The sequence below is a fragment of the Phalacrocorax carbo genome, chromosome 18, assembly GCF_963921805.1.
Source record: "Phalacrocorax carbo chromosome 18, bPhaCar2.1, whole genome shotgun sequence".
Classification (NCBI taxonomy): domain Eukaryota; kingdom Metazoa; phylum Chordata; class Aves; order Suliformes; family Phalacrocoracidae; genus Phalacrocorax; species Phalacrocorax carbo.
The window spans coordinates 10,603,310-10,622,538 of record NC_087530.1 but is presented as its reverse complement, the minus strand read 5'-3'; the positions used below and the strand labels follow the sequence as shown (position 1 = coordinate 10,622,538).

Below are 19,229 nucleotides of genomic sequence, written 5' to 3'. Positions count from 1 at the left end.
CCCAAGCCTGCCAGATTGTGTCTGCTTGGAGATGGATCAAAACAGCCTGATATGTTAAAAAAAAATTATTATATTTCCAGTGGTTGATTATGTTACACAAGACATTTTCAGTGTGTGTGTGTAGGAGGCAGGGGTAGGAAGGCAGTTTTATTACCAAGACATTTATTCCCAGAGCGGGAGGCTTGGAAGAATTTCCAATATGTTGGAAGCGCCCCAGAGGAAGAAACCCAAAGAGCCGGCACCGGCCTGCACCCCGTTGGTGCCACAGCGGTGGAACCTCAGGCTCCCTGCCTGCACCCCCCGCCTGCAGGTGGAAGCCCCCCCTTGCCAACCCTCAGTTAAAAGGAAGTGGGGAAATTAGTATCTTTGCAGATGAAAAGTTGATCGAGCTCTGACTTCAACGTGGGAGGGAGGTGATTTTTAACATCATCTTTCCCTTTTCTTGTTCTTCATCTGCGGGGCTCAGTAGGGTTGAGGTGCTCCCACCCCACGCTCCTCACTGTCCTGCTGGAGCAGAGGAAGGAGCAATTGATGGGCATCGCATTTCAAACCTCTCTCTGTCCCAGAGGAATCATCTTCACATGATAAAAACCTCCATCCTGTGTTACATGACATGGAGAAAACCTGATGGCCTTTGCCTGGAGAAACCCCAGGGTTCTGCATCCCATCCCCTGCAGCATTTGTAGTCTGGATGCAGACGCATCTAAGAGACTAAATAGAGCACATTCTTTCCACTGTCCCAAGCAGAGGCTCCAATTTTGATAGGCGTTTGGGCTCTGGAGACACTCATCTCAATAGGAATTAGAGACATGAGCATCTGGTTCTGAAGTTTTGTCTGAATTACGTTTGGTGAAAGCTCTTGAGAGGGAAAGCAAAGAAGCCTTGAGCTGGTTGTCTGGGCCAATTTTGGCCCCTGGCTGCTCTGGGAAGTCTCCTGAAGCTGTGCCAACGTGGGGTGGTGGCTCCCCAGCCAGCAGCACCCACGGCCAGTGTGCTGCCCGGAGGCTGCTGGAGCACGAGGATTTCTGGGCACGCTCCTGTTTGGCAGAGATGACTGCAGCTGGTGAATCAGCCTTGCACCGCTCCTGGCTCCTCTGTATATAGATAAACCTCAGATGCCTTCTCCAGGCACCCTTCTGAGCAATGGAGAGCAATCAGAGGGGCACCGAGGCCAAGGTTTCCCAAAATCTCGGTGTAGGCTTGCCAGCAGCGTGGGAGCTGGTGCCTCACCTCGCCTCTCCTCCCCTCGCTGGGGCGACAGCCTGGCTCCCCTCAGTCCTGCCTTCGCTGCGGCATTGCTTTGAGCCTTGCTTCCAACTCACGGAGCAAAACGGGACACATCCAGCTATTTTCTGTCGGGTTAATGAGCTGCCTAAAGCTGCTGCAGTCATTTCACTCAGCTTACGGGGACCCGCCGGTGGTCCCAGGCTCGTGTTTGGCCCTGGTGAGGACGGTGCAATACAAACAGTAGAAGCGCATTGCTGTTAAAGCCTTTGTGAATCTCCAGAGAATAAATACTCATGAGATCAACTTCTTTATCATGCTCGCATTTAGAGGAGCAATCGTGGCTTTACACAGCTATGGAGCGAGTGTCTCTCCAGTCACCAGGTAATGTGCGAGAGCAAAATGCATTTTCTTCTTGGAGAGTAGTTTAGACTTGGTTTGCTTTGCTTGCTCTCCTTTCATATGCAAAGGTATCTCATTTACGATTGTTTTGGGGTTGTTTTGCAGAGGCATAGCTGGAATAACAACAATGAAATATATGAAGGGACAAGTAATAGCTGAAATCATTAAGTGGAAAAACAAAACTAAAATATGAATAAATAATTAGAGGGAAACGTCATGCCTCAGTGATATACTGCAGTGCTCTGCAGAGACACCCAGGCTAGCGTGGGCACTGGCAGTTGTTTAGCTGGGCTACATGCAATTTGGCCTGGACTAGTGGCCTGTTTCCTGGCAGAGCTCATTAGCTCGGGCTGGGTGTCCTCCGAACAGGCTCTTCTGTAGCTGTGCTCGGTGTGATGCTGCAGCGTTCAGGATAGAGGATGTCCGTGGTGGCCTAGTTGTCAGATCGACTTCAGCATGGTAAGTCATGATAGTTTCCTCCCACCAGCATGTAAAGCAGCCGTGACCTATGCTTAACTTTTTCATGGTACCCAATGCCTTTATATAGCTGTATGTTTATACTATGCAAATGTTGACTTTAAAATGACCGATTTTTAGGAGCTCTACCAGTTGTCCTTTTAAACAGGAGGGAAAAATGAGGACTAAATCCTCTGTGTGTGAGTGTGTATGGGTAGGAGTGTAGAGATGGAGTTTCTGGAATGAAAAAACAAGGTCTCTAGGATCACCATGCGGTCCCGTAGCAGTTGCACCTACAGTGCTGTAAAGCCCCTCTGCTCCGCACGTGTGTGTATCCTCACCAGGGATATGTGCTGGGGAAGAGACAAATGGGTGTCCAGCACCTGCTGTGCTGCAGAGCTGTGGATGGGTTAGAAATGAAGACAGAGCAGTGGTGCAAGGGGTCAGCCCATAACATGCTAATGTTTGTAAGTGGGGAAACAAAGGTAGCGGAAGCAGGAGGGGAACGGGTTACCGTATCTGCTGTGTGAAGACTTTTTCCTTAGCTGCTCCCCAAAAGATACGCTCCTGAATGTCTTCTTGGCTATCGCTGTTGACAATCTGGCAAATGCCCAAGAGCTGACGAAGGTAAGTACGAGATTTCTGTTTCTTCAAACTTACACCACAGCTGCTGGATCTAAAGCACGCGTTACTGACCCTTCCAGGCACCCTGAGTCTTCCTCTAGAGCCTGGTCATGCGGTATCTCTGTTTACCAATTTCTGTTGCAGAGAGGGACCTGGAGGTTTATTCTTGTTCAAGTTTGTTTCATTTCAGGCTTTTTTCAGTGAACTATTTCATGTTCTTCAGTTTCATTTTATCACAGAGTGGGCAGTAGGCATTGCTCATCTCGCTGTTGCATGGAGGTGCACAGGCATTCATCGCATTTGTTGTTTTCAAGAGCAGAGGCGAGGCAATTAACAGGTTTTGGCTGACTTGAAGCTTAGGAAAACACAGGTGCTGTATTGCTACTTTTGCTGCCTCGCACTAATGTTTCATACCTTGCTGAGTTTTGGGATGAATCGAAGAATTAACATTCTCCAATCAACTCTCTGGAAAACAACTTGCAGAGGCTATTGTGAATACTCAGTGAAGATGTTATAGTCTTCCTGCCTCTCATCAGGTGCAAGGGAAATCTGCGGTACCAGCCCAAGCACAGGCAGAAAGCCAGGTCCTGGCAAGAGTTGGAAACGACACCGATGTAACCCTACTGCATGCGCCATTTACAGCAGAGCATTCCCTACGGAGAAAAGCTTACAGCCTCAGTGTTGTGCGGGAAGGATTGCAAACGCTGCAGTTTGTATTCGTGTTATTACTTACTTTTGGCTTCTCGTTGTAGCACACTCAGTTGTATTTACGAGGCAGCATTAGATTTTTGTTTGCACATTTCTAGCTTGTTCTCACTGAGTGGGTAAAAACGTGCTCCCCCCACTGCTGCGCTGCTGCCGTCGCCGTGAGTCACGGTGAGCTGCTAATGGCAGAAGCACCACTATATCCACCTTAGCAGTTGTATTTTACAAGCTTTAGCTTATATACTCCTTACAGGGTAAGAGGACCACCAACCACCTGCTTATGCAGCAGCAGGCAAGGATGTTTTCTCTTTTTTGGAGTTGTAGAAAGGTGCATTAGTTCATGGATGCATGATGGGGACATAGATTTCTAGGAATTTCCTACTCCACTCCAGCTGCTCAAGAGCAAAGCAGCCATCGTTCCCAGTGAAAATCCACGTCTCTGTTGCAGCTCGGCTTGTCTTCATCAGCTCTCCTTTTCTGCTGTGGAGCTGCATGACTGGCTTCAGCTTCCAGTTTTGACTGGAGCCGTGTTTCCTGACAGCTGATGCCCAGCGCCGACTGTACAAGAAGGCTGGTGGCTCCTGGGTGTATAAGAAACGTTCTGATGTCTCTGAGACCGTGTTCTGCACTCCTCTTCTCTAAGAATGCAGCTCAGGGCTGTGTTTAATGGCTTTCGGTGTGTTTGGGTTTTTTGGGTTGCTTTTTGGGGAAGCTTTTCCCTTAGAGCAGCTCAGCTGTTTCTGTTCTTTCCAAAGCCCACAGAGATCTCCAGCCTGGAGGCACGCATCTTCCCAGCCTGTTCAGGGCATCCCTTGCATGTGCTAACAAAGAGGATCAGACCCAGCACAATTCTTAGATAATGAAGCTCATCCTACTCCTTTCTTAATCCTTTTAGTGCTTTCTTGTGAATATTTCAGCAGCTGACTGGAATGGTTAGAAACCTGACTTTGTTGGCGTTTATAAAGTATAATTAAATATTGATGGATTCAGCAGCATTGCCAAATCATAAAGCTTCTCAAGAAACTCTTCTTTGTTTTAATTTTATTTATAATCCCCCAAAATCACTAGGGCTTTCAAAAGAAGAGGAAAAAGATAAAAATAATTCACTTATATAGCATACCTGGAGAACGAGGGATTTATTGCTAAGTAAATATGATCATGCAAAACCAAAAATGGCCTGAAGATATAATTAAGTTACTCAGGAGTCAGTTGATCTCGGGAGACATTCTTGACATTTATGCTGTAAAACTAATCGAGATCAGTGGTACATGTAATGTGGGAAAAGCATAAGCACTTTGCAACTGCCTCTGTTTCGGAAAGACAGAAAGCTTTCCAGCTAACCTTCAGGACTGAAACATTTCAACCAATATTTCCGCTTCTGGATGCTAATTTGGTCATCTTCTATCACGGTATTTGAGCGTTTCTCGGCAGCCTGAGCTGGGCCTTGTGACCTGTGACAGAAGTTATCAGAATTGTAACTATATTTAACTTAAGCTTGATCATCCGATGTCTGTTACAAAACTTACCAGCACTTTGTAATGACTCATTTTTTTGGAGGAAAAAAAAAAGAATCACCTTCTTTGCTTTCAATCTATAAAGAATCTGTTCTCCAGCCTCCGCCCCTCCCTCCCTAGGTCTCTCTCTTCCCCTTCCTGTGCTGACTCTCCCTTACCCCTGATTTAAACTCTGCCAACATAATTTCTAGTGATTTCTCAGAACTGCCCTGAATCTCTTTGGTTGCCTACCCTCTAGTTTTTTCCCTGTATTGGCAAGTTTCTCTTCCTGTTTCCTTACTCAGAGCGGAATCTAAAATTGCCCCCCAAATCTGCTTTTAAAATCTTGTCTCCGCTGACCATCCCACAACGTCTCCGGTGACACACAGCAGTTCTTTCTTCACCCGTGTTAAACTGGCATGGAGAGCTGCCACAAGTGACCCTAAAGCACAAGGTGTGTTCTCTGATCTCTGAGCACTGCCAGCAATCCCTGAGAAAGCAGTATAAAAACATGCCATGTGGGATAGGAGGGATGCATGAATTCTATATAAAAATGTATCAAAAAGTTGATAAATCCCCAGAAGTAACGGACTGAAGGGAGTGACAAAAACAAGAATCTAAGAGCCATGAAGACCCCTCCTCCTCCTCCCCAGTGGAGAGGGCTTTAATTGGGTGAGCTTAATAAAGAACAGTCAGTGTTAACTCTGCACGTCATTATGGGCAGCACCGGAGACGGGTTTTACCATGCGATGAACTGTGTGGTTCAAATGAAGCTTTAGAGCTCTAGAAAACAGAAAGGAAACACAGAAGAGAGATGTCCCTATTGGCAGGGCCTCTGTCTGTGCTCACCCCTATCTAACGGCGGTGGCAGTCGAGCTGCCAGAGCTGGGCAGCTGGCGGGAGGTGGGATGGGTGGGTGTTGCCGTAGCAGCTCAGAGCTGGCTTCGCTCATGCACTGTCACACCCCTGTATGCTTCAAGCAGAACGATATGAGCCGGTGCCCCAGTGAGACCCCACAGTGTAAGCATCAGGCAAAAAAAGAATTAATTTTTGTAGTGATCTGCAATCTCTGGGTGGAAGGAGCTGCAGGAATATTATCAAGCAGTCACCTGCTAAAGAGTGTGCTTGTTCTGAGTTAGGGATGGCTGCGTTTTAATACAACAGATATTTTCTGCTGTTACTTTGAGATATCGAACCCAGCAGAATTACTGATGCACTGGGGAGAATGGAGTTGAAGCTACAAATTTTAAAGACATGGTAAAAACTGCACCTGGTGCTTTAGATACACAGAAAGGAAAATCAGCAGCCTTTCAATGTATGTGATTTTAGCACTGCTAGAGAGCCTTCAAGAGAAGAAACAGCCTGAAGATACCTGTGGAATGAAAAGAAAACTTTAAAAGCCTTCTTATTTGGGGGCCTTAGTCCTCAAAAGATTCATATTCTGCAGGTACCCTTGATTTACAATAAGCTTCCAAATCCTTGATAAATTTACTGGAAGTTGGCAGCTGAGAAATATTGTCTTTGTATAATTCTTAGCAGGGGTTTTTTCATGGCCTGTCTCAGGTTCTTCATGCACTTCAGTAGGAATTTCCTCATTACAGATTTGCTGCTATTTGGAAAGGGGAAAAAAACCACCAAAATCCAAACACTTTATTGGTAGCAGATATTTTTTATTAATTTCCTATAATATTTTTTCTTTGAAAGGAGGAAAGGATAACCGTCTCAAAATGAGTTCAGTTTAAGCAAATAACACCAAAAGCCAGAGCAAGGAATTGTTTATGCATATGGTATTCAGGATGGATAAATCTATATGACTTCCTATTTCAAAGCTAGATGTCTTACTGTCCGCTTTCATTATCTGAAGCATAACTCTCTCACAGCATTACCTTTGAAGAGCTGAGGTAGACGCGTGGCATTTCATAAAGTTTGACAGGAGAGTCTGTGACTGGTCTCGTCTTGACATGTGGTTATTCCTTGAATATGTGTGATGCTGACATTGCCAGCAGAGGGTCTGTTTGTCCTACCAGGATTTTACTATCTAGTTTGACTGGCTAGAAAGTTCAGAAGAAGGTTGACCCAGATGACCACTGAAGATGAACCGGGCTGTTTCTTTGCCTTTAGTCCTCATCTCATTTCTTAAGATCCTGTAGTTTGAATCTGAGCAGTATCTCTCTTGTTGTTGCACCAGGCAGGAGGAGTAAATCACAGTTGTACTCTGCAGGAACTTGCAATGTCAATAGACATTGAAAATCCATGTGATCTGGGGATATACAGAAAGCATGGGCATAACCACCTTTCTGATCTGTGCTTCAGTCTACAGACTACTTTTTAATATTGCTCCTCCTTTCTGTTTTCACCCGGTAAGTCCTCAGTGTTTCACCTGAAATAAGTGGAAATAGCTGGGCTAAAACTGGTGTGAGCAGGACCAGTCAAGGCCTGAAGCTTATTGTTTCAGGAAAGTCACATTGGCCAGAAGCCATGAAGGATTTAGGAGGCTGTCTCATACATTTCACTAGCACACGGGCTCCAGAGTGTATTAACAGAAGCAAGACTGAGCTAAACGGGGCTCACTTCTCCCCAGAAATGTCACACTTGTGGTCAGGTCTCTCCCTGCTCTGCTGTAGTCTCCCACCGGAATGCTAAGTGATAAGAGGAGAGCCAAGAGAGGTAAGAAAGCTTTGCAAGGGAGATGTGTTCTTGGTAGAAATGCACTGAGCACTTGACCAAACCTTGCATTTCTCATCTCGACCAGCTGTTGCTGGCACCAAAGCCCTACTCAGAGGTCCTTGCAAGAAGGTATGAAATTCTGCCTTATTTTAATGACTTTCCACTGTTCTCGCAGCGCGACAGCAACAGTCACGTCTGACTCGTGCCTTTGGGAGCTCTGGTTATTGCCGTCACATGGCGCACGTTCTGATTTCTCTTGGTTTTCTGCACCAGGACGAGGAGGAGATGGAGGAAGCCACCAACCAAAAGCTCGCCCTGCAGAAGGCCAAGGAAGTGGCAGAAGTCAGCCCCATGTCTGCAGCTAACATTTCCATAGCCGCGTAAGCATTATTTTATTATTTGGGAACTTTATCATTTGGTTTCTGTTTTTCAGTGTCGATGTAAGTCTGTTCAAGTGCAGCATCCCATAGTGCTCCGTGAGCCCTTTTTTACCATCGCTGTTACTGACAGGGCTTTAGGTTGACTGAACACTTCAGCGCTGATCGCTTAACCATGAATTTAATTAAGTATTTCTTTTAGTTTGTTTTTCTTTGTAATGCCTCATCTTTTGCCTTGCTTTAAATAACTCTGTTTTAGAAGGGTTTTTTCAAGCTGTCCGAGGATAGATTTCACCAGGTGAAGTGTTAACATTTCACTTTGCATTTTTAATTACGAGAGGTATGTGTGCACATTCTGTATTAACTATTCAATGATCTCTGCTTTGAGAGCTTAAGTGTAAAGGCACCCTGCTAAATACCAGACTGAAAAATATGCTTGAATGCTCTTTCTTTGCTCTTTGAAAGCATGCTGGGTCGAATAAAATCACGTATGTGAACAGTCACTGGTTTGTGCCTAGAAACGTCAGTTTGCATCTTCAGAGGCAGGCTTTTCTGCAGGGATGCAGACATATGCACAGCCTCTGTGATATCAGTATCCTTGGAAAACGTTGCATTGGGGCCACCTTTTCCATATACACTGATCTAAGCTGAAGTGAAAAATTGTTGTGCAGGTGGAAATATTTGTCTGGATGTTGCTGAGGTCAGTGCAGAGTTCTGACCGCATGGGATTATGGGCCTGTGCTTGAGCCATGCCTGCCTCGAATGGATTTACTTAAGAGTATGTTCTTCTTAAAGGTTCGTTTACATCTTCTGGAATTTTAGCATCAGCACTTTGAGCAAATTTTTTGATGCTGGTTCGTTTTACTGAGAGCTGCTAATATTTTTTCCAGCTCCCTTTTGCAGGGGAGACCTCCAAAGGCTGGAGAAGCTCAAGCATGGGAAAAAGAAATTTCCCTTTCAGTTTTATTCCAAAGTATCTGAAACACAGCAGGATCCCTGTTCCTTCAGTGTAAATCTCTTGAGATCTTTGTTAGTAGGAGTTTAATCCACTACATGAAAGAAACTAGGCCAAATGGAGCCAGTGCATTACATGTGAAGGAAAAGAATATTATTACTTTGACTATTTTATTCTTCTTACCATTTTATTTTGCAATTACTGTTTTAATCAGCCCCTATTTATGCCATGTCTGTTTGTTCGTTTGGAATATAATCCTTTCCTTACAATGGTTTCCTGTCCAGTCTCGAAAAGAAATTAAATGAGGATATTTGCTCTTGTTCTTTGATTAATTTCCTGATACTGTTGTTTTAAAATGCAAGATCACTATGCTTATTTTCTTCTTCTTTTAATCAAAAGCATAGTGCATGTGAAGATTTCTTGAAACCAGAAAAAAAAAATCATGGAACTAAGATTTCACACCACATTGTTGGTCGCTTGAAATAACCTTATTTCATGATTTTTCACCAGGCTTTCACCTGGTCTTCTATATCCCAGGGCCAGTTTTGTGACCACAATTGAAAGTGAGTACGAAATTGTATCTGCCCAGATCCCTACCTGCCACGTGTGTACAGGCAGATAATGAGGCTTACGACCGAACGTATTTGAAAGTGCAGTCGATCGCTTCCACACCTACTGACCATCATCAGGCATGCTGTGTGGGGGCCATCATCCGACAACGGCTGCGTGGCTCCTCATCGCCTCTGCTTTAGTGCCAGCGAGGCGCTCACAAGGCTGCTCACAAAGCTGGCAGGACTTCAGCTTGGAAAAAGAATGTGCTAAGGTCAATATGTTGACGACTGAGTGGATAATGACGTAGAGGAGACGGCAAGGGAGAAGTTAGAGGTTTTGTGAGAGAGAAATAGGTGTATGGATGGATTGCTGGCTGATGATCCAAAAGATAATTAATGAATGCATGGCAAAGTAATTTGTTTAATACATCAATACATCCATATCCATAGTGAACTCCGAAGGGGCTTAGCAGCTACAGCTTTCAGGTTTGCAGTGCCTGTCCCTTAGGTGTCCATTACAGTAGGGCTGATGATAGGGACCAATGCTTGGCAGCCAGATGTACCCCGTGACTTCACTTCTTAGGGTCTTAAGCTACAGAGTGGTCCTGAAGATGGAGCAGATGCCGTGTTGATGGCAAGACCTGTCAGCTCCAACCTCTGAGGCAATTCAGAGCTGGACGTGCTGAGAATCAAAAAGTGCTGGGGGCGCTCAGAAATGGGATTTGTGGCATATGGGGAACATCACTGCGAAAAGCAACCGCCTGTAGGGCTTGGGCACCCCTAAGTGGGTGGTGAGCTGGAGCTAGGAAAAACTGGGACTAAACTACCAAAGGCCTGCTGCAAAGGTGGGTCTGCCCCCTCAGTTTGTGTTTTTATATTCTCCTAAGGAATATATTTCCCTCGTTTTAGAACTTGATTTTATTTTCTGAATGTATGAAAATGAATTTCTATAACAAGAGGCATCTCTAGCGTGGATCAGTGTTCTGAAAGCATCAACATTTTCTCTACTTGCATCAGTCAAAACAGGTCTCTCGGGTGTTAGCAGAGGGCACCATGACTTGCGTTTCCTTGGTCATGATGTTCGTTTTGCCTGCCTGCTTGTCCACCTCCCACAGAGGTGATAAAGCCAGCCCGGGCTGAGTCTGGTGAAAAGCCATGTCGGCTGTTCTGCTGTTTCACTGGCAAGGGGCTGCGCTTGCTGTTTTGCTTCTTTGCCTTGTCAGTCCTACATCAAGGACAGAGAGCGTGTATCCGTCCCCTAAGCCTCCTTCCAGACCACTGCATACTCTGTAGCGTTGTGTCTGCTCCTCCAGCTCCAGCATCTTTCTTGTGCGAATACAGAGCCCACTCGTGGCTTGTTTCCTCCAGAGCCTGCAGTTTGCCTCCACCGCTCCTTCTGCTCTCCTCTGCCGCTCAAGTCTCTCTTCATAACTGAGTTCCAGCAACTGTTCAATTTATTGCATCAGCTGGAAAGTGACATTTCCTAGGCATAAAAAGCTGGTTGTTTATTTAGCATGTCAGCCTGCTCGGAGGGTCCGAGGAGGGACCTTCACCTTTACGCGTGCAATAGGCTGCTGCATGAGCCACAGATTGTTTTGTGGTTGATAGATGGTGAAGCACTACGGTGTTCTGGGGATCGGTTTTGATAATATGCTCATTATTGCAGTGGCGTCAAGATATCATCTGTCTTGCAACTGACTCAAAGTGCTTTATTACAATATTCTACCTGCATTTGGTTTGTAGCTCCTACTTCATCCATCTCCCAGGATAGAAATCCCAGCATAGAAATGCTTTGTCTTCTGCTCCACCAAAGGGACCTAAATGTGAACAGATTCGTCCAACCACAGTTTGTTTTTTCACCTGGTGAACTCTATCCTGAGTGGGCCTTTTTGTTTTGTGGCTTTTCAGGATTAAAAGCTAGGATGGTTCGTTGTTGTTGTCATTGTTGCGATGTTTGGTTGAAAGCGAAATATCTGTTTAACATGTGTTATTGCGTTTTAATTTGAGTCCATTGTTTCATTCTTATTTTTGTCATTTTGTTTGTTTGTTTTCTGTTTAGCATTTTCCTTGCTTTGTTGTTTCTGGAGGTGAGTTTCTGGGTTTGTTCGGTTTGCCCAGCATTGCCCTCTGTTTTGTACAACATTTAAACCACTCAGCCTCGTGAACTGAGCGACTGTACAGACCAACAGGTCTTCAGAGCAAACCATTGGTGCAGCTTCCTCGGCGGCAAGAACAGAGGAGGGGGGAAGGGGAATATTACTCAGGTGGTGGATGTGCAAAGCACTTTGTGATCCTACTGTAAAGGCACCAGTGGAAGGGTGAGCCATCAGGCTCATTTCTGTGGGTGACACAAAGACCCCAGCGCAAACACAGGTTTATTTTCTGTATTTGCCTAACCTGAAGCCTGACCTCCCTGCGTTGGGGTTCCTCCTCCCCTTTGTCTATTCCAGCCAGAGATGCACCAATGGCACGTACAAAAGGGGCTGTGATAAGCACGCCCAGCCCAGCGCAGGCCAGCAGACCAGCTGGAGAGGACACAAGTAGTGGCTTGCCTGGAACCCAGAGCCCATGTATTTTCCAATGGCCCTTCTTTGCCTTTTCTTGGGAAAAGTCTTAAAACAGCAATTGCAACAGCAAGCAAACGCTAAATCTGTAGGAACCTGCTAAGTAGTTATGCTGAAGTCTTGCTGAGTGAAACTCCTTGCATTTTGTTGCTTATGTTTTGGGTTTTTTTAATTCCATGGGGTAAAGCGTTGCAGTTGTAGCCAGACCCAAGGAAATTATTTAAGCATAGGGATAGGACGTGAGTTCTGGATGGGAGGAGAACTTCCCAGGTGTTGTGGATGAAACTTGTAGAAAGATGCAGAGGCAGTTCATACAATGTGGGCAGCAGACACAGTCTATAGAATTGCCCGCTATCCTTTTTCAAAGTTACACATGTTTTCCCAGGACAACCTTCCAACCTCTAAAGACCTCTTCCTCTCTCCAGGCTCTGACTGGTTTCTGCTGGTCCCTCACATGGTTGTTCAAAGCAGTTTGCATTTTAGTTGCACGCCCACAGGTGCAAACTACCTGTCAACATCAGTTGACTACTCATTAGAAAAGTGCCAAGAGCAAACCCAGGTGGCACATCATTTCACAGTGACTTCTCAGAGGCGTCTGTCCCTTTTGTACAGGTTTGGGGATGAAGGGGGAAGTTGCTCTGTTTCTCCAGGACATTCTCCATCTCAGAGGCTTCATATTTTCCTTTTGTCTTTGGAATACTGTGGTCTGTTTCCAAATCCCTGTTGGGCTGTCGGTACCCAACAGGACCCAGCAAGAAGCGTGCCTGAACACCCAGCCCATGAAATGTCCTGTGTTGGGTGATACGTAGACTAGAAGAGGTGTTCTTCCTCTTGCTGGTTTGTGATTTCTTTCCTTCCTTTTTTCCCCTGAAGTGTGTTGGTATGTGAGGTACTGTGATTCCTCTCGTTAGCTTACCATTTTGCCCTTGCTGTTGGTGTAACGGTGACTCAGCTGCACCTATAGACACACTCTTGTACTCTGTCCCTCGTGGATGGTAAGTAGCAGCAAGTAAAGCTCAAGTACTTCTGTCATTTTGATTTGGAAAAGGGGGCTGTCTTTGCTTCGTGGCTTTACGCCCTGCCGTTCCAGTGCAAAATTAGTCAAATTTATGGTTTCATGAAAGCAGACTCTGGCGCTGGGAGCAAAGGAGCGAACCTGGAGCGCTCTGCAGGACTTGCATAATGTTGGCTGGCCAAGTTACAAGGATACTTGGCAGGATCAGGGAGCAGCCTCTGTCCTGCACTGCACCAAACGAGGTAGGGATAAACGCAAAGGTTCATTCGAGCCTCCTGCCGAGGGCTGTTGAGATCTGCTTTCAGCAATTAAAAGCAAAATTTCCACAGGTATTGCACAATGCTGGTGCTGACTCTCAGGTATATTAGGGCAGCCAGTACATTCTCCTCCATCATGAGTTTTCTGCTTGTTTTGCCCAAGAAATTTCATACCTACACTTGAGGCATTTCTGCAGTCAAGGGCTTGTTATCTGCAGGAGTCTGTTGACATCCTGGGGGCTCAGGATCCAGCCAAAGAGAAAAGGGATCCCCAGCTTGAGAAACCTGGAAACAATAATTTCCCGGGCAAACAGGCAGGGCATGCCAACCCCCCTTTGACTCCTGCTCCCATTTCATTTGGCATGGTACAAATGTAGAAATACTGAAGTTTGGGCAAAATACCTTACCTGGCTGTTCAGCAGATTATTTGCTGTGAGCCAAACTTTTATGACGCCTTTCATAATTTCTCTTATATTTGTTCCAGATTGCTTGACCTCTGGACTGTTGTGTTATATACGTTACCTGGGCTAACGTTTCTCTTCAGAATAATCCATTAACTTTAAGTAAATGTAACTTAAAACTCTAGTTATACGATATCCAAAGAACATTAGATTTTAAGTGGACCTTCTGCCTTGCTAGTATTGATTGTTAACAGATTAAAACTCTCATGGAAGCAGGAGAAAAAAATGCTGCAACTGAAAAGGTAAATTCAGGAGGTGAAGGGATTTGATTTTCGGTCTTGGGGAGCATCTTTTGGATGATGTAGTTTTATAAAAATTATTGTTTGTAATGGTGAAAATATTAGTGCCTCAAGCCAAGATCTGTAAAGATATTTAGAATCCTGTTTCCCTGTAAATTCCCTGCCAAAGGAAGAACAAACTCTTTTTCTGTGTAATTCAGCGATTTCCGTGTTTAGACCCCCGCCATGTATAACAGCGTTTGTACGAACACTGGATGGAGGAGAATCTACAAAATTACTTGTGAACTGAAACAAGTCCCTTTCAATAACGTGTAAGCCCTGCCTAGGCTGCAGCAGACCTATGGTTTTTAGACACGGTGAGCCGTATTTGGACGGTGTGAGCTCAGGCACACCCCTGTGCCTGCCAGAGGAGAGAGGTAGGTGCTTCTGAAGGGCAAATCCCAGGCAGGGGCTGAGCAGAAGCCACCTGGCACCAGCTGCGAGGGCTCAGGCGGATTTTGATTCTCTGGCTGTGGCCCAGGGTCCTCCCGCCAGCCCATGGTCTTCTCCATGCTAAGGCTTCTTCCTCGTGTCACAGGATGAGAGCGGGCATTAGCATCCTGCTCCCGCTTGGAAATACTTATTTGCAGCACAGCTGTAAAGGCAATCACCACCTTTCTACAAAGACCTCTGCCCTGAGGTCCTAAAGATGACTTCTGCGGAGGACTTCCATTGTGTGAGTATAGCATATGGAGGCATAAAGTCCTAATACCATCGTGTGGCTTTTGGTTCACCTTTTAATTTTTTTCCCTTTAGTTCTGTTTTTGATTCTTTGGTTGTTTCCCTGTTAACTAGAAGGTGGTGTGTCTGTGGCTTCCACACTTTCTGAAGCTTGCCTGGTCTCCTACCAAGATGCACGCTGCAGTCTGCATTCAATAGGACACAGCCTGTATGAGTCTCCTCCCAATGTCTTCTCTTCTCTTCTTTTTTTTTTTATTTTCTCACTTTTTGTTTTCTTTGTTTGTTTTGTTTTTGCATGTGCAGTTTTGTAAAGCAAACTCGAGGTACTGTATCTCGCAGCTCGTCAGTCTCCAGCGTAAATTCACCGTGAGTTGCTCTCTGTTACGATATTCAGTAAATGGATTTATGATATATATCGCCATATTTATAAACCTCCCTCTTTCCCCTTCTCCTGATGCCTTCAGTCCCCCCTTGTTTTTTCCAAAAATCATTCCCATCATTGTGGAAAGCCTCCAGACCAACATACGGTGGAAGGACTGGAAGGTGTGCGACATTGCCATATAATGCTTGTGATTTGATCGTGAGCAACTCTGTAGTGTTTCACACATTGACTGTGATTTCCCCCCCCCTTCCTTCCGTTGTTTTTCTCCCATCCCCTTAATTATTTCCCTTTGTTCCTTCCTTAACTATTTTCCCCCTCCTCGCCCCTGCCCTCATTTGATGGTTCGTCTTGTTCTTACTTGTATTTTTGTTCTGTGTTTATTATGTGCTGGGCTGATGGCTTTGATGTTCCACCAGTGTTTGCGCTTATGGTTCAATAGGAGAACAGGGGCCCGCTGTGAGTGCGCTCTGTAAGTGACAGCTGGAGGAGGACTTTAATAGAAACTTCTGGAAACAGGGCCCAAGTGAGACCAAATTGGAAAACTCTGCATAAACATCCTTGGGAAACATACTCATGAGCGCTCTGGCTACGCCTGTGCTCTGTAGCCTTCCTGAGCTGGAGCTTAAAGCTACAGATACTGTGAAAACGAGGCACTCGGCAAGCTCCTATGTACCTGTGGCAGAGCTTTCATTCACCCCATGCACTTCCTAACAAACAAACCTTGCCGGCTTTGCTGTGAATCACGGGTGCGCTTTGACACTAATGCAGGTTTGTAGAAGACGCCATTCTTCCCTGCCGACTAATGCAACAAAACTTGTCATCAGCTTCTCATCAACCCATCTTAGTGTCTTCGCTTTGGGTTATACTTTTACCGTTTGATGTTATCTTTCTCCTTTAATGCTTTTGGAGAGACAAGTAAGTGCAATTCAAACACATGTGGGTTTGTTCTTACGTGCTCCATAGCAGGTACCAAAGGCATGGTGAAGCAAAGGAGGTTTTTCCACTAGCTTCATGACCTCTTCCTTTTTCCTTGGGTGTTTTGGGGGTCTTTGCCCACTGGTGGATCTTAGACATGTTGGTATTAGAAATATGTTGATATGATGTGTGAGCTGAGCTTCTGTGACCAACACTGAACTTTTGCGACTAGCAAAAGTAGGTGTTCCATGACTGTGCTAAGGTCTGAGATCTCACACGGTTGGGACAGTGAAAATTCAGGGAGTAGACTAGACCAAAGCAGATGTTGGCTTATTTCTTCCAACGGATTTCCTGGCTGCTGGGAGTCTTTACAGGCAGAAAGGGGTGGAGAGAAGTCTGTTGCCCTCTGGGTCACTCTCACCCTGCCTTAGCCCTGGCAGGAGGCAGGGGATGGTTAAAGGTGGTGATGGAGGAGAGGTGCTGCCGAGTTGCCTTCCCCCCAACACTTGAATTCAATCCACTAGAAGTTGCACCAAACTGGTCTCAGGCAATGTTTGCGCAATGAGGAATAAAGCCTGAAAGAAGAATAATTTGGCCCCTTTTCCAAACTTCCAGAGACGGAGCTTCCTTCTAGAAAGATGACATCAAATTGCAGATACTAAAGCCCCTTTGGAAGAATTACCCACACTGGGAGGTGTTTGCCTTTGAGGTCTGTTGCTACCTCCCCACCAGCAACAGAGATGGTATAATAGAGGCTTCTTTTGCCGATATGACTCACATCTGTTCTCTGAATAGAATAAATTTTTTACTGCAAAAAGCTGTAACGGAGGATTCTCATCCTCGTTAACATTTCTATGCACCGTCTGGGCAGTAATTTGTAACTTCCTGTGCAAACCAGGACCGTTTTCGACAGATGAGCTGAGTGTGCATTTTCTCCTCTGTGGGTATCTAAAAAGCATTTCCCCAGCAAAATTCCCTGTTCTGATTAAATAAATGACTAGACCCCATAACAGTGTGCAATATATAAAAGCAGCACCCATCACAGAGCATCAGTAACGCAACACCCCCCCGAAGTGTAAAGACATCTGAAGGTCTCATTTACTCTGTATGAATGTCATCATTAGAAATATGATTTTTATTTTAAATTCAAATGAATAAACTAGAACAACTCCTTTTAGGGACGTGCAGGTGCTGTGGACTCCCATTCCCTGGATTAATATTAGTATAGGTTCAGGATGCCCTTATATCCCTCTTTCTACTCCCTGTGAGTGCTGTTGCTGTAATTATTCTGCAAGATAAGTTGTCTAATTTTTGTAAACAGACAAAAGTTGAACAGTTCTCTACTAATCTAAGAGAGCTTTTAAAAGGTGTAAAAAAAAAAAAAAAAAAAAAAAAATCCCAGTCCCCTTTTTTCCCTTAGGTTGCTCAAACAACATAAAATATCATGTCCCTTTAATATCAGTAAGAACCAGGATCTGCAAAACCATGGTCAACTGTTCTGAAAGAATGAAACTTATTAAAAAATCTTTTGAGATACAGAGGGTTGGGGTTTTTCCCCATATTCTTTCTTTGATTATTTTTCTAAAAAAGAAATAAAATAAAATTCTAAATTGGTAAGAAACTAAGAACAAAATCCTGGAGCTGGTTCCTTGAAAATAAATTTTAAAAAATAATTTTAAAAAAATCAAGCTGAGTCATTTTCTTGTGCTAATTCCAGGCTTTCGTGCTGTTACAGATTTGTAATACAAGCAATGAAAGCAGTATGAAATCCATTTTTAATTCACAGAGGAGAGGTAATTACATAGAGATATGCTCTATTTCTTTAAGTAGATCAGCATTTATCTAAAGTACAAACGGAAATTGGCAGCTAATTTATACGTACCTACATGAGGACACAGAGATAACTGAATAATTATGTTGTATTTTTCCAATAGTATGTGTTTAAGAGTGATGGGATGTTGTATTTTCATATGAAGCCTTCTTATACTGCAATGAGCGATGAGATCCAAAACGATGCATTTGGGAACTAGAGGTGTTCTTTGTACAGCTATTGTTTATTACTGATAGGATCCAGAGGTGTCAGTCACCGCTTGGACTTTAAAAATTATGTGCTCTTAAGGCATTTTCTAGAACGGTAAATAAAGCAAAAGCCAATGTTTCACAAGCTGGGAAATTTTTTTGCCAGAAGCGCTGAACACCTGCACCCGCCACAGATATATTTTTTTCCAGAACAAAACCTGGTTTTATTTGAGAAGCTCTTTCCCACCCCAACCACCACAGCATGTCTCTGCTGCATCCATCCAGCTGCAGACAAGCTGAGAGCGTGCAGAGGGAAATGAAAATCTTAAATATCATCTACCAGGATGAATTGGTCATTTAGCATCCAAGGACCCAAATCGTTCTTGATCTCTATCGCTTGCGTTTGAGTATTCACTCTCTGGGCCATCTGCTTTACTTCCAGTCTCATAGTGCAAAAAAACTATAAGTGGGCTATGACTTCATTCCCTGAAGTGTTTTGTCTTGGTTTTTGTCAAAAGCCTGGAGCTCTCGGTGGGACTTTGGCCATAACAGAGTCTGGTCTGGGCCATTGCAGTGAAACTGCAAAACATCTTCTGGAGAGTGTGGCGTGAACACTTCAGAGGAGAAAAATAACTTAAAGTAAAAGTAATTTGACTGGATTTTAGGAGAACTTAATAGTTCCACATAATTAACCTCAGTGTGTTTTTTGTTAAATCAGGCCACAGTGATGTGGCTTTTCACTTTCATTTTTTCATTTTTTTGTTTTATTTTTAACTCTCTCCCCCTGTTATTTATTACTGAGGATGCAATTACTTGATCACCAATTCATAACCAAAGTACAGAACAAATCTTGAGGTCTGAAAAGGGATCTTGTGGCTAATGATAGCAATATAGCTTGAGACAGGAGGAATATTTTCTGGCATTTTCTTGAGATCAGAATGTGCATAAAGCTAAGCCTCACCTTTACACTTCTGGGATTAGTATGTGATGTACTTTTACCAAAACCAATTAGAAAATTTGTCTTATGAGAGAAGTAGGAAGCAGCAGGAAGGATGGTGAGTTACGGTTGAGCAAAATAACGCTGTCCTTGTGAAAAAGCTCAAGCTTGAAAGCAGTGAAGCTCTTGCTACGTTAGCACCAGGAGGCTTGGGCTTGGGTGAACTGTGCATCACTTCAGAGTTGTACAAAAACAAGTGTCACAGC

General features: G+C 44.5%; 1 protein-coding gene across 1 annotated transcript in view; it reads left to right on the top strand.

Annotated features, from left to right (window-relative positions):
• The window catches only part of CACNA1B (calcium voltage-gated channel subunit alpha1 B), a 300,428-nt gene that overhangs the window by 195,121 nt on the left and 86,078 nt on the right, over positions 1-19,229 (top strand). The window contains exons 18-19 of the mRNA XM_064468537.1: positions 2,642-2,709; positions 7,845-7,951. Coding sequence (XP_064324607.1) covers positions 2,642-2,709; positions 7,845-7,951 — 175 coding nt within the window. The remainder of the gene's footprint in view (positions 1-2,641; positions 2,710-7,844; positions 7,952-19,229) is intronic.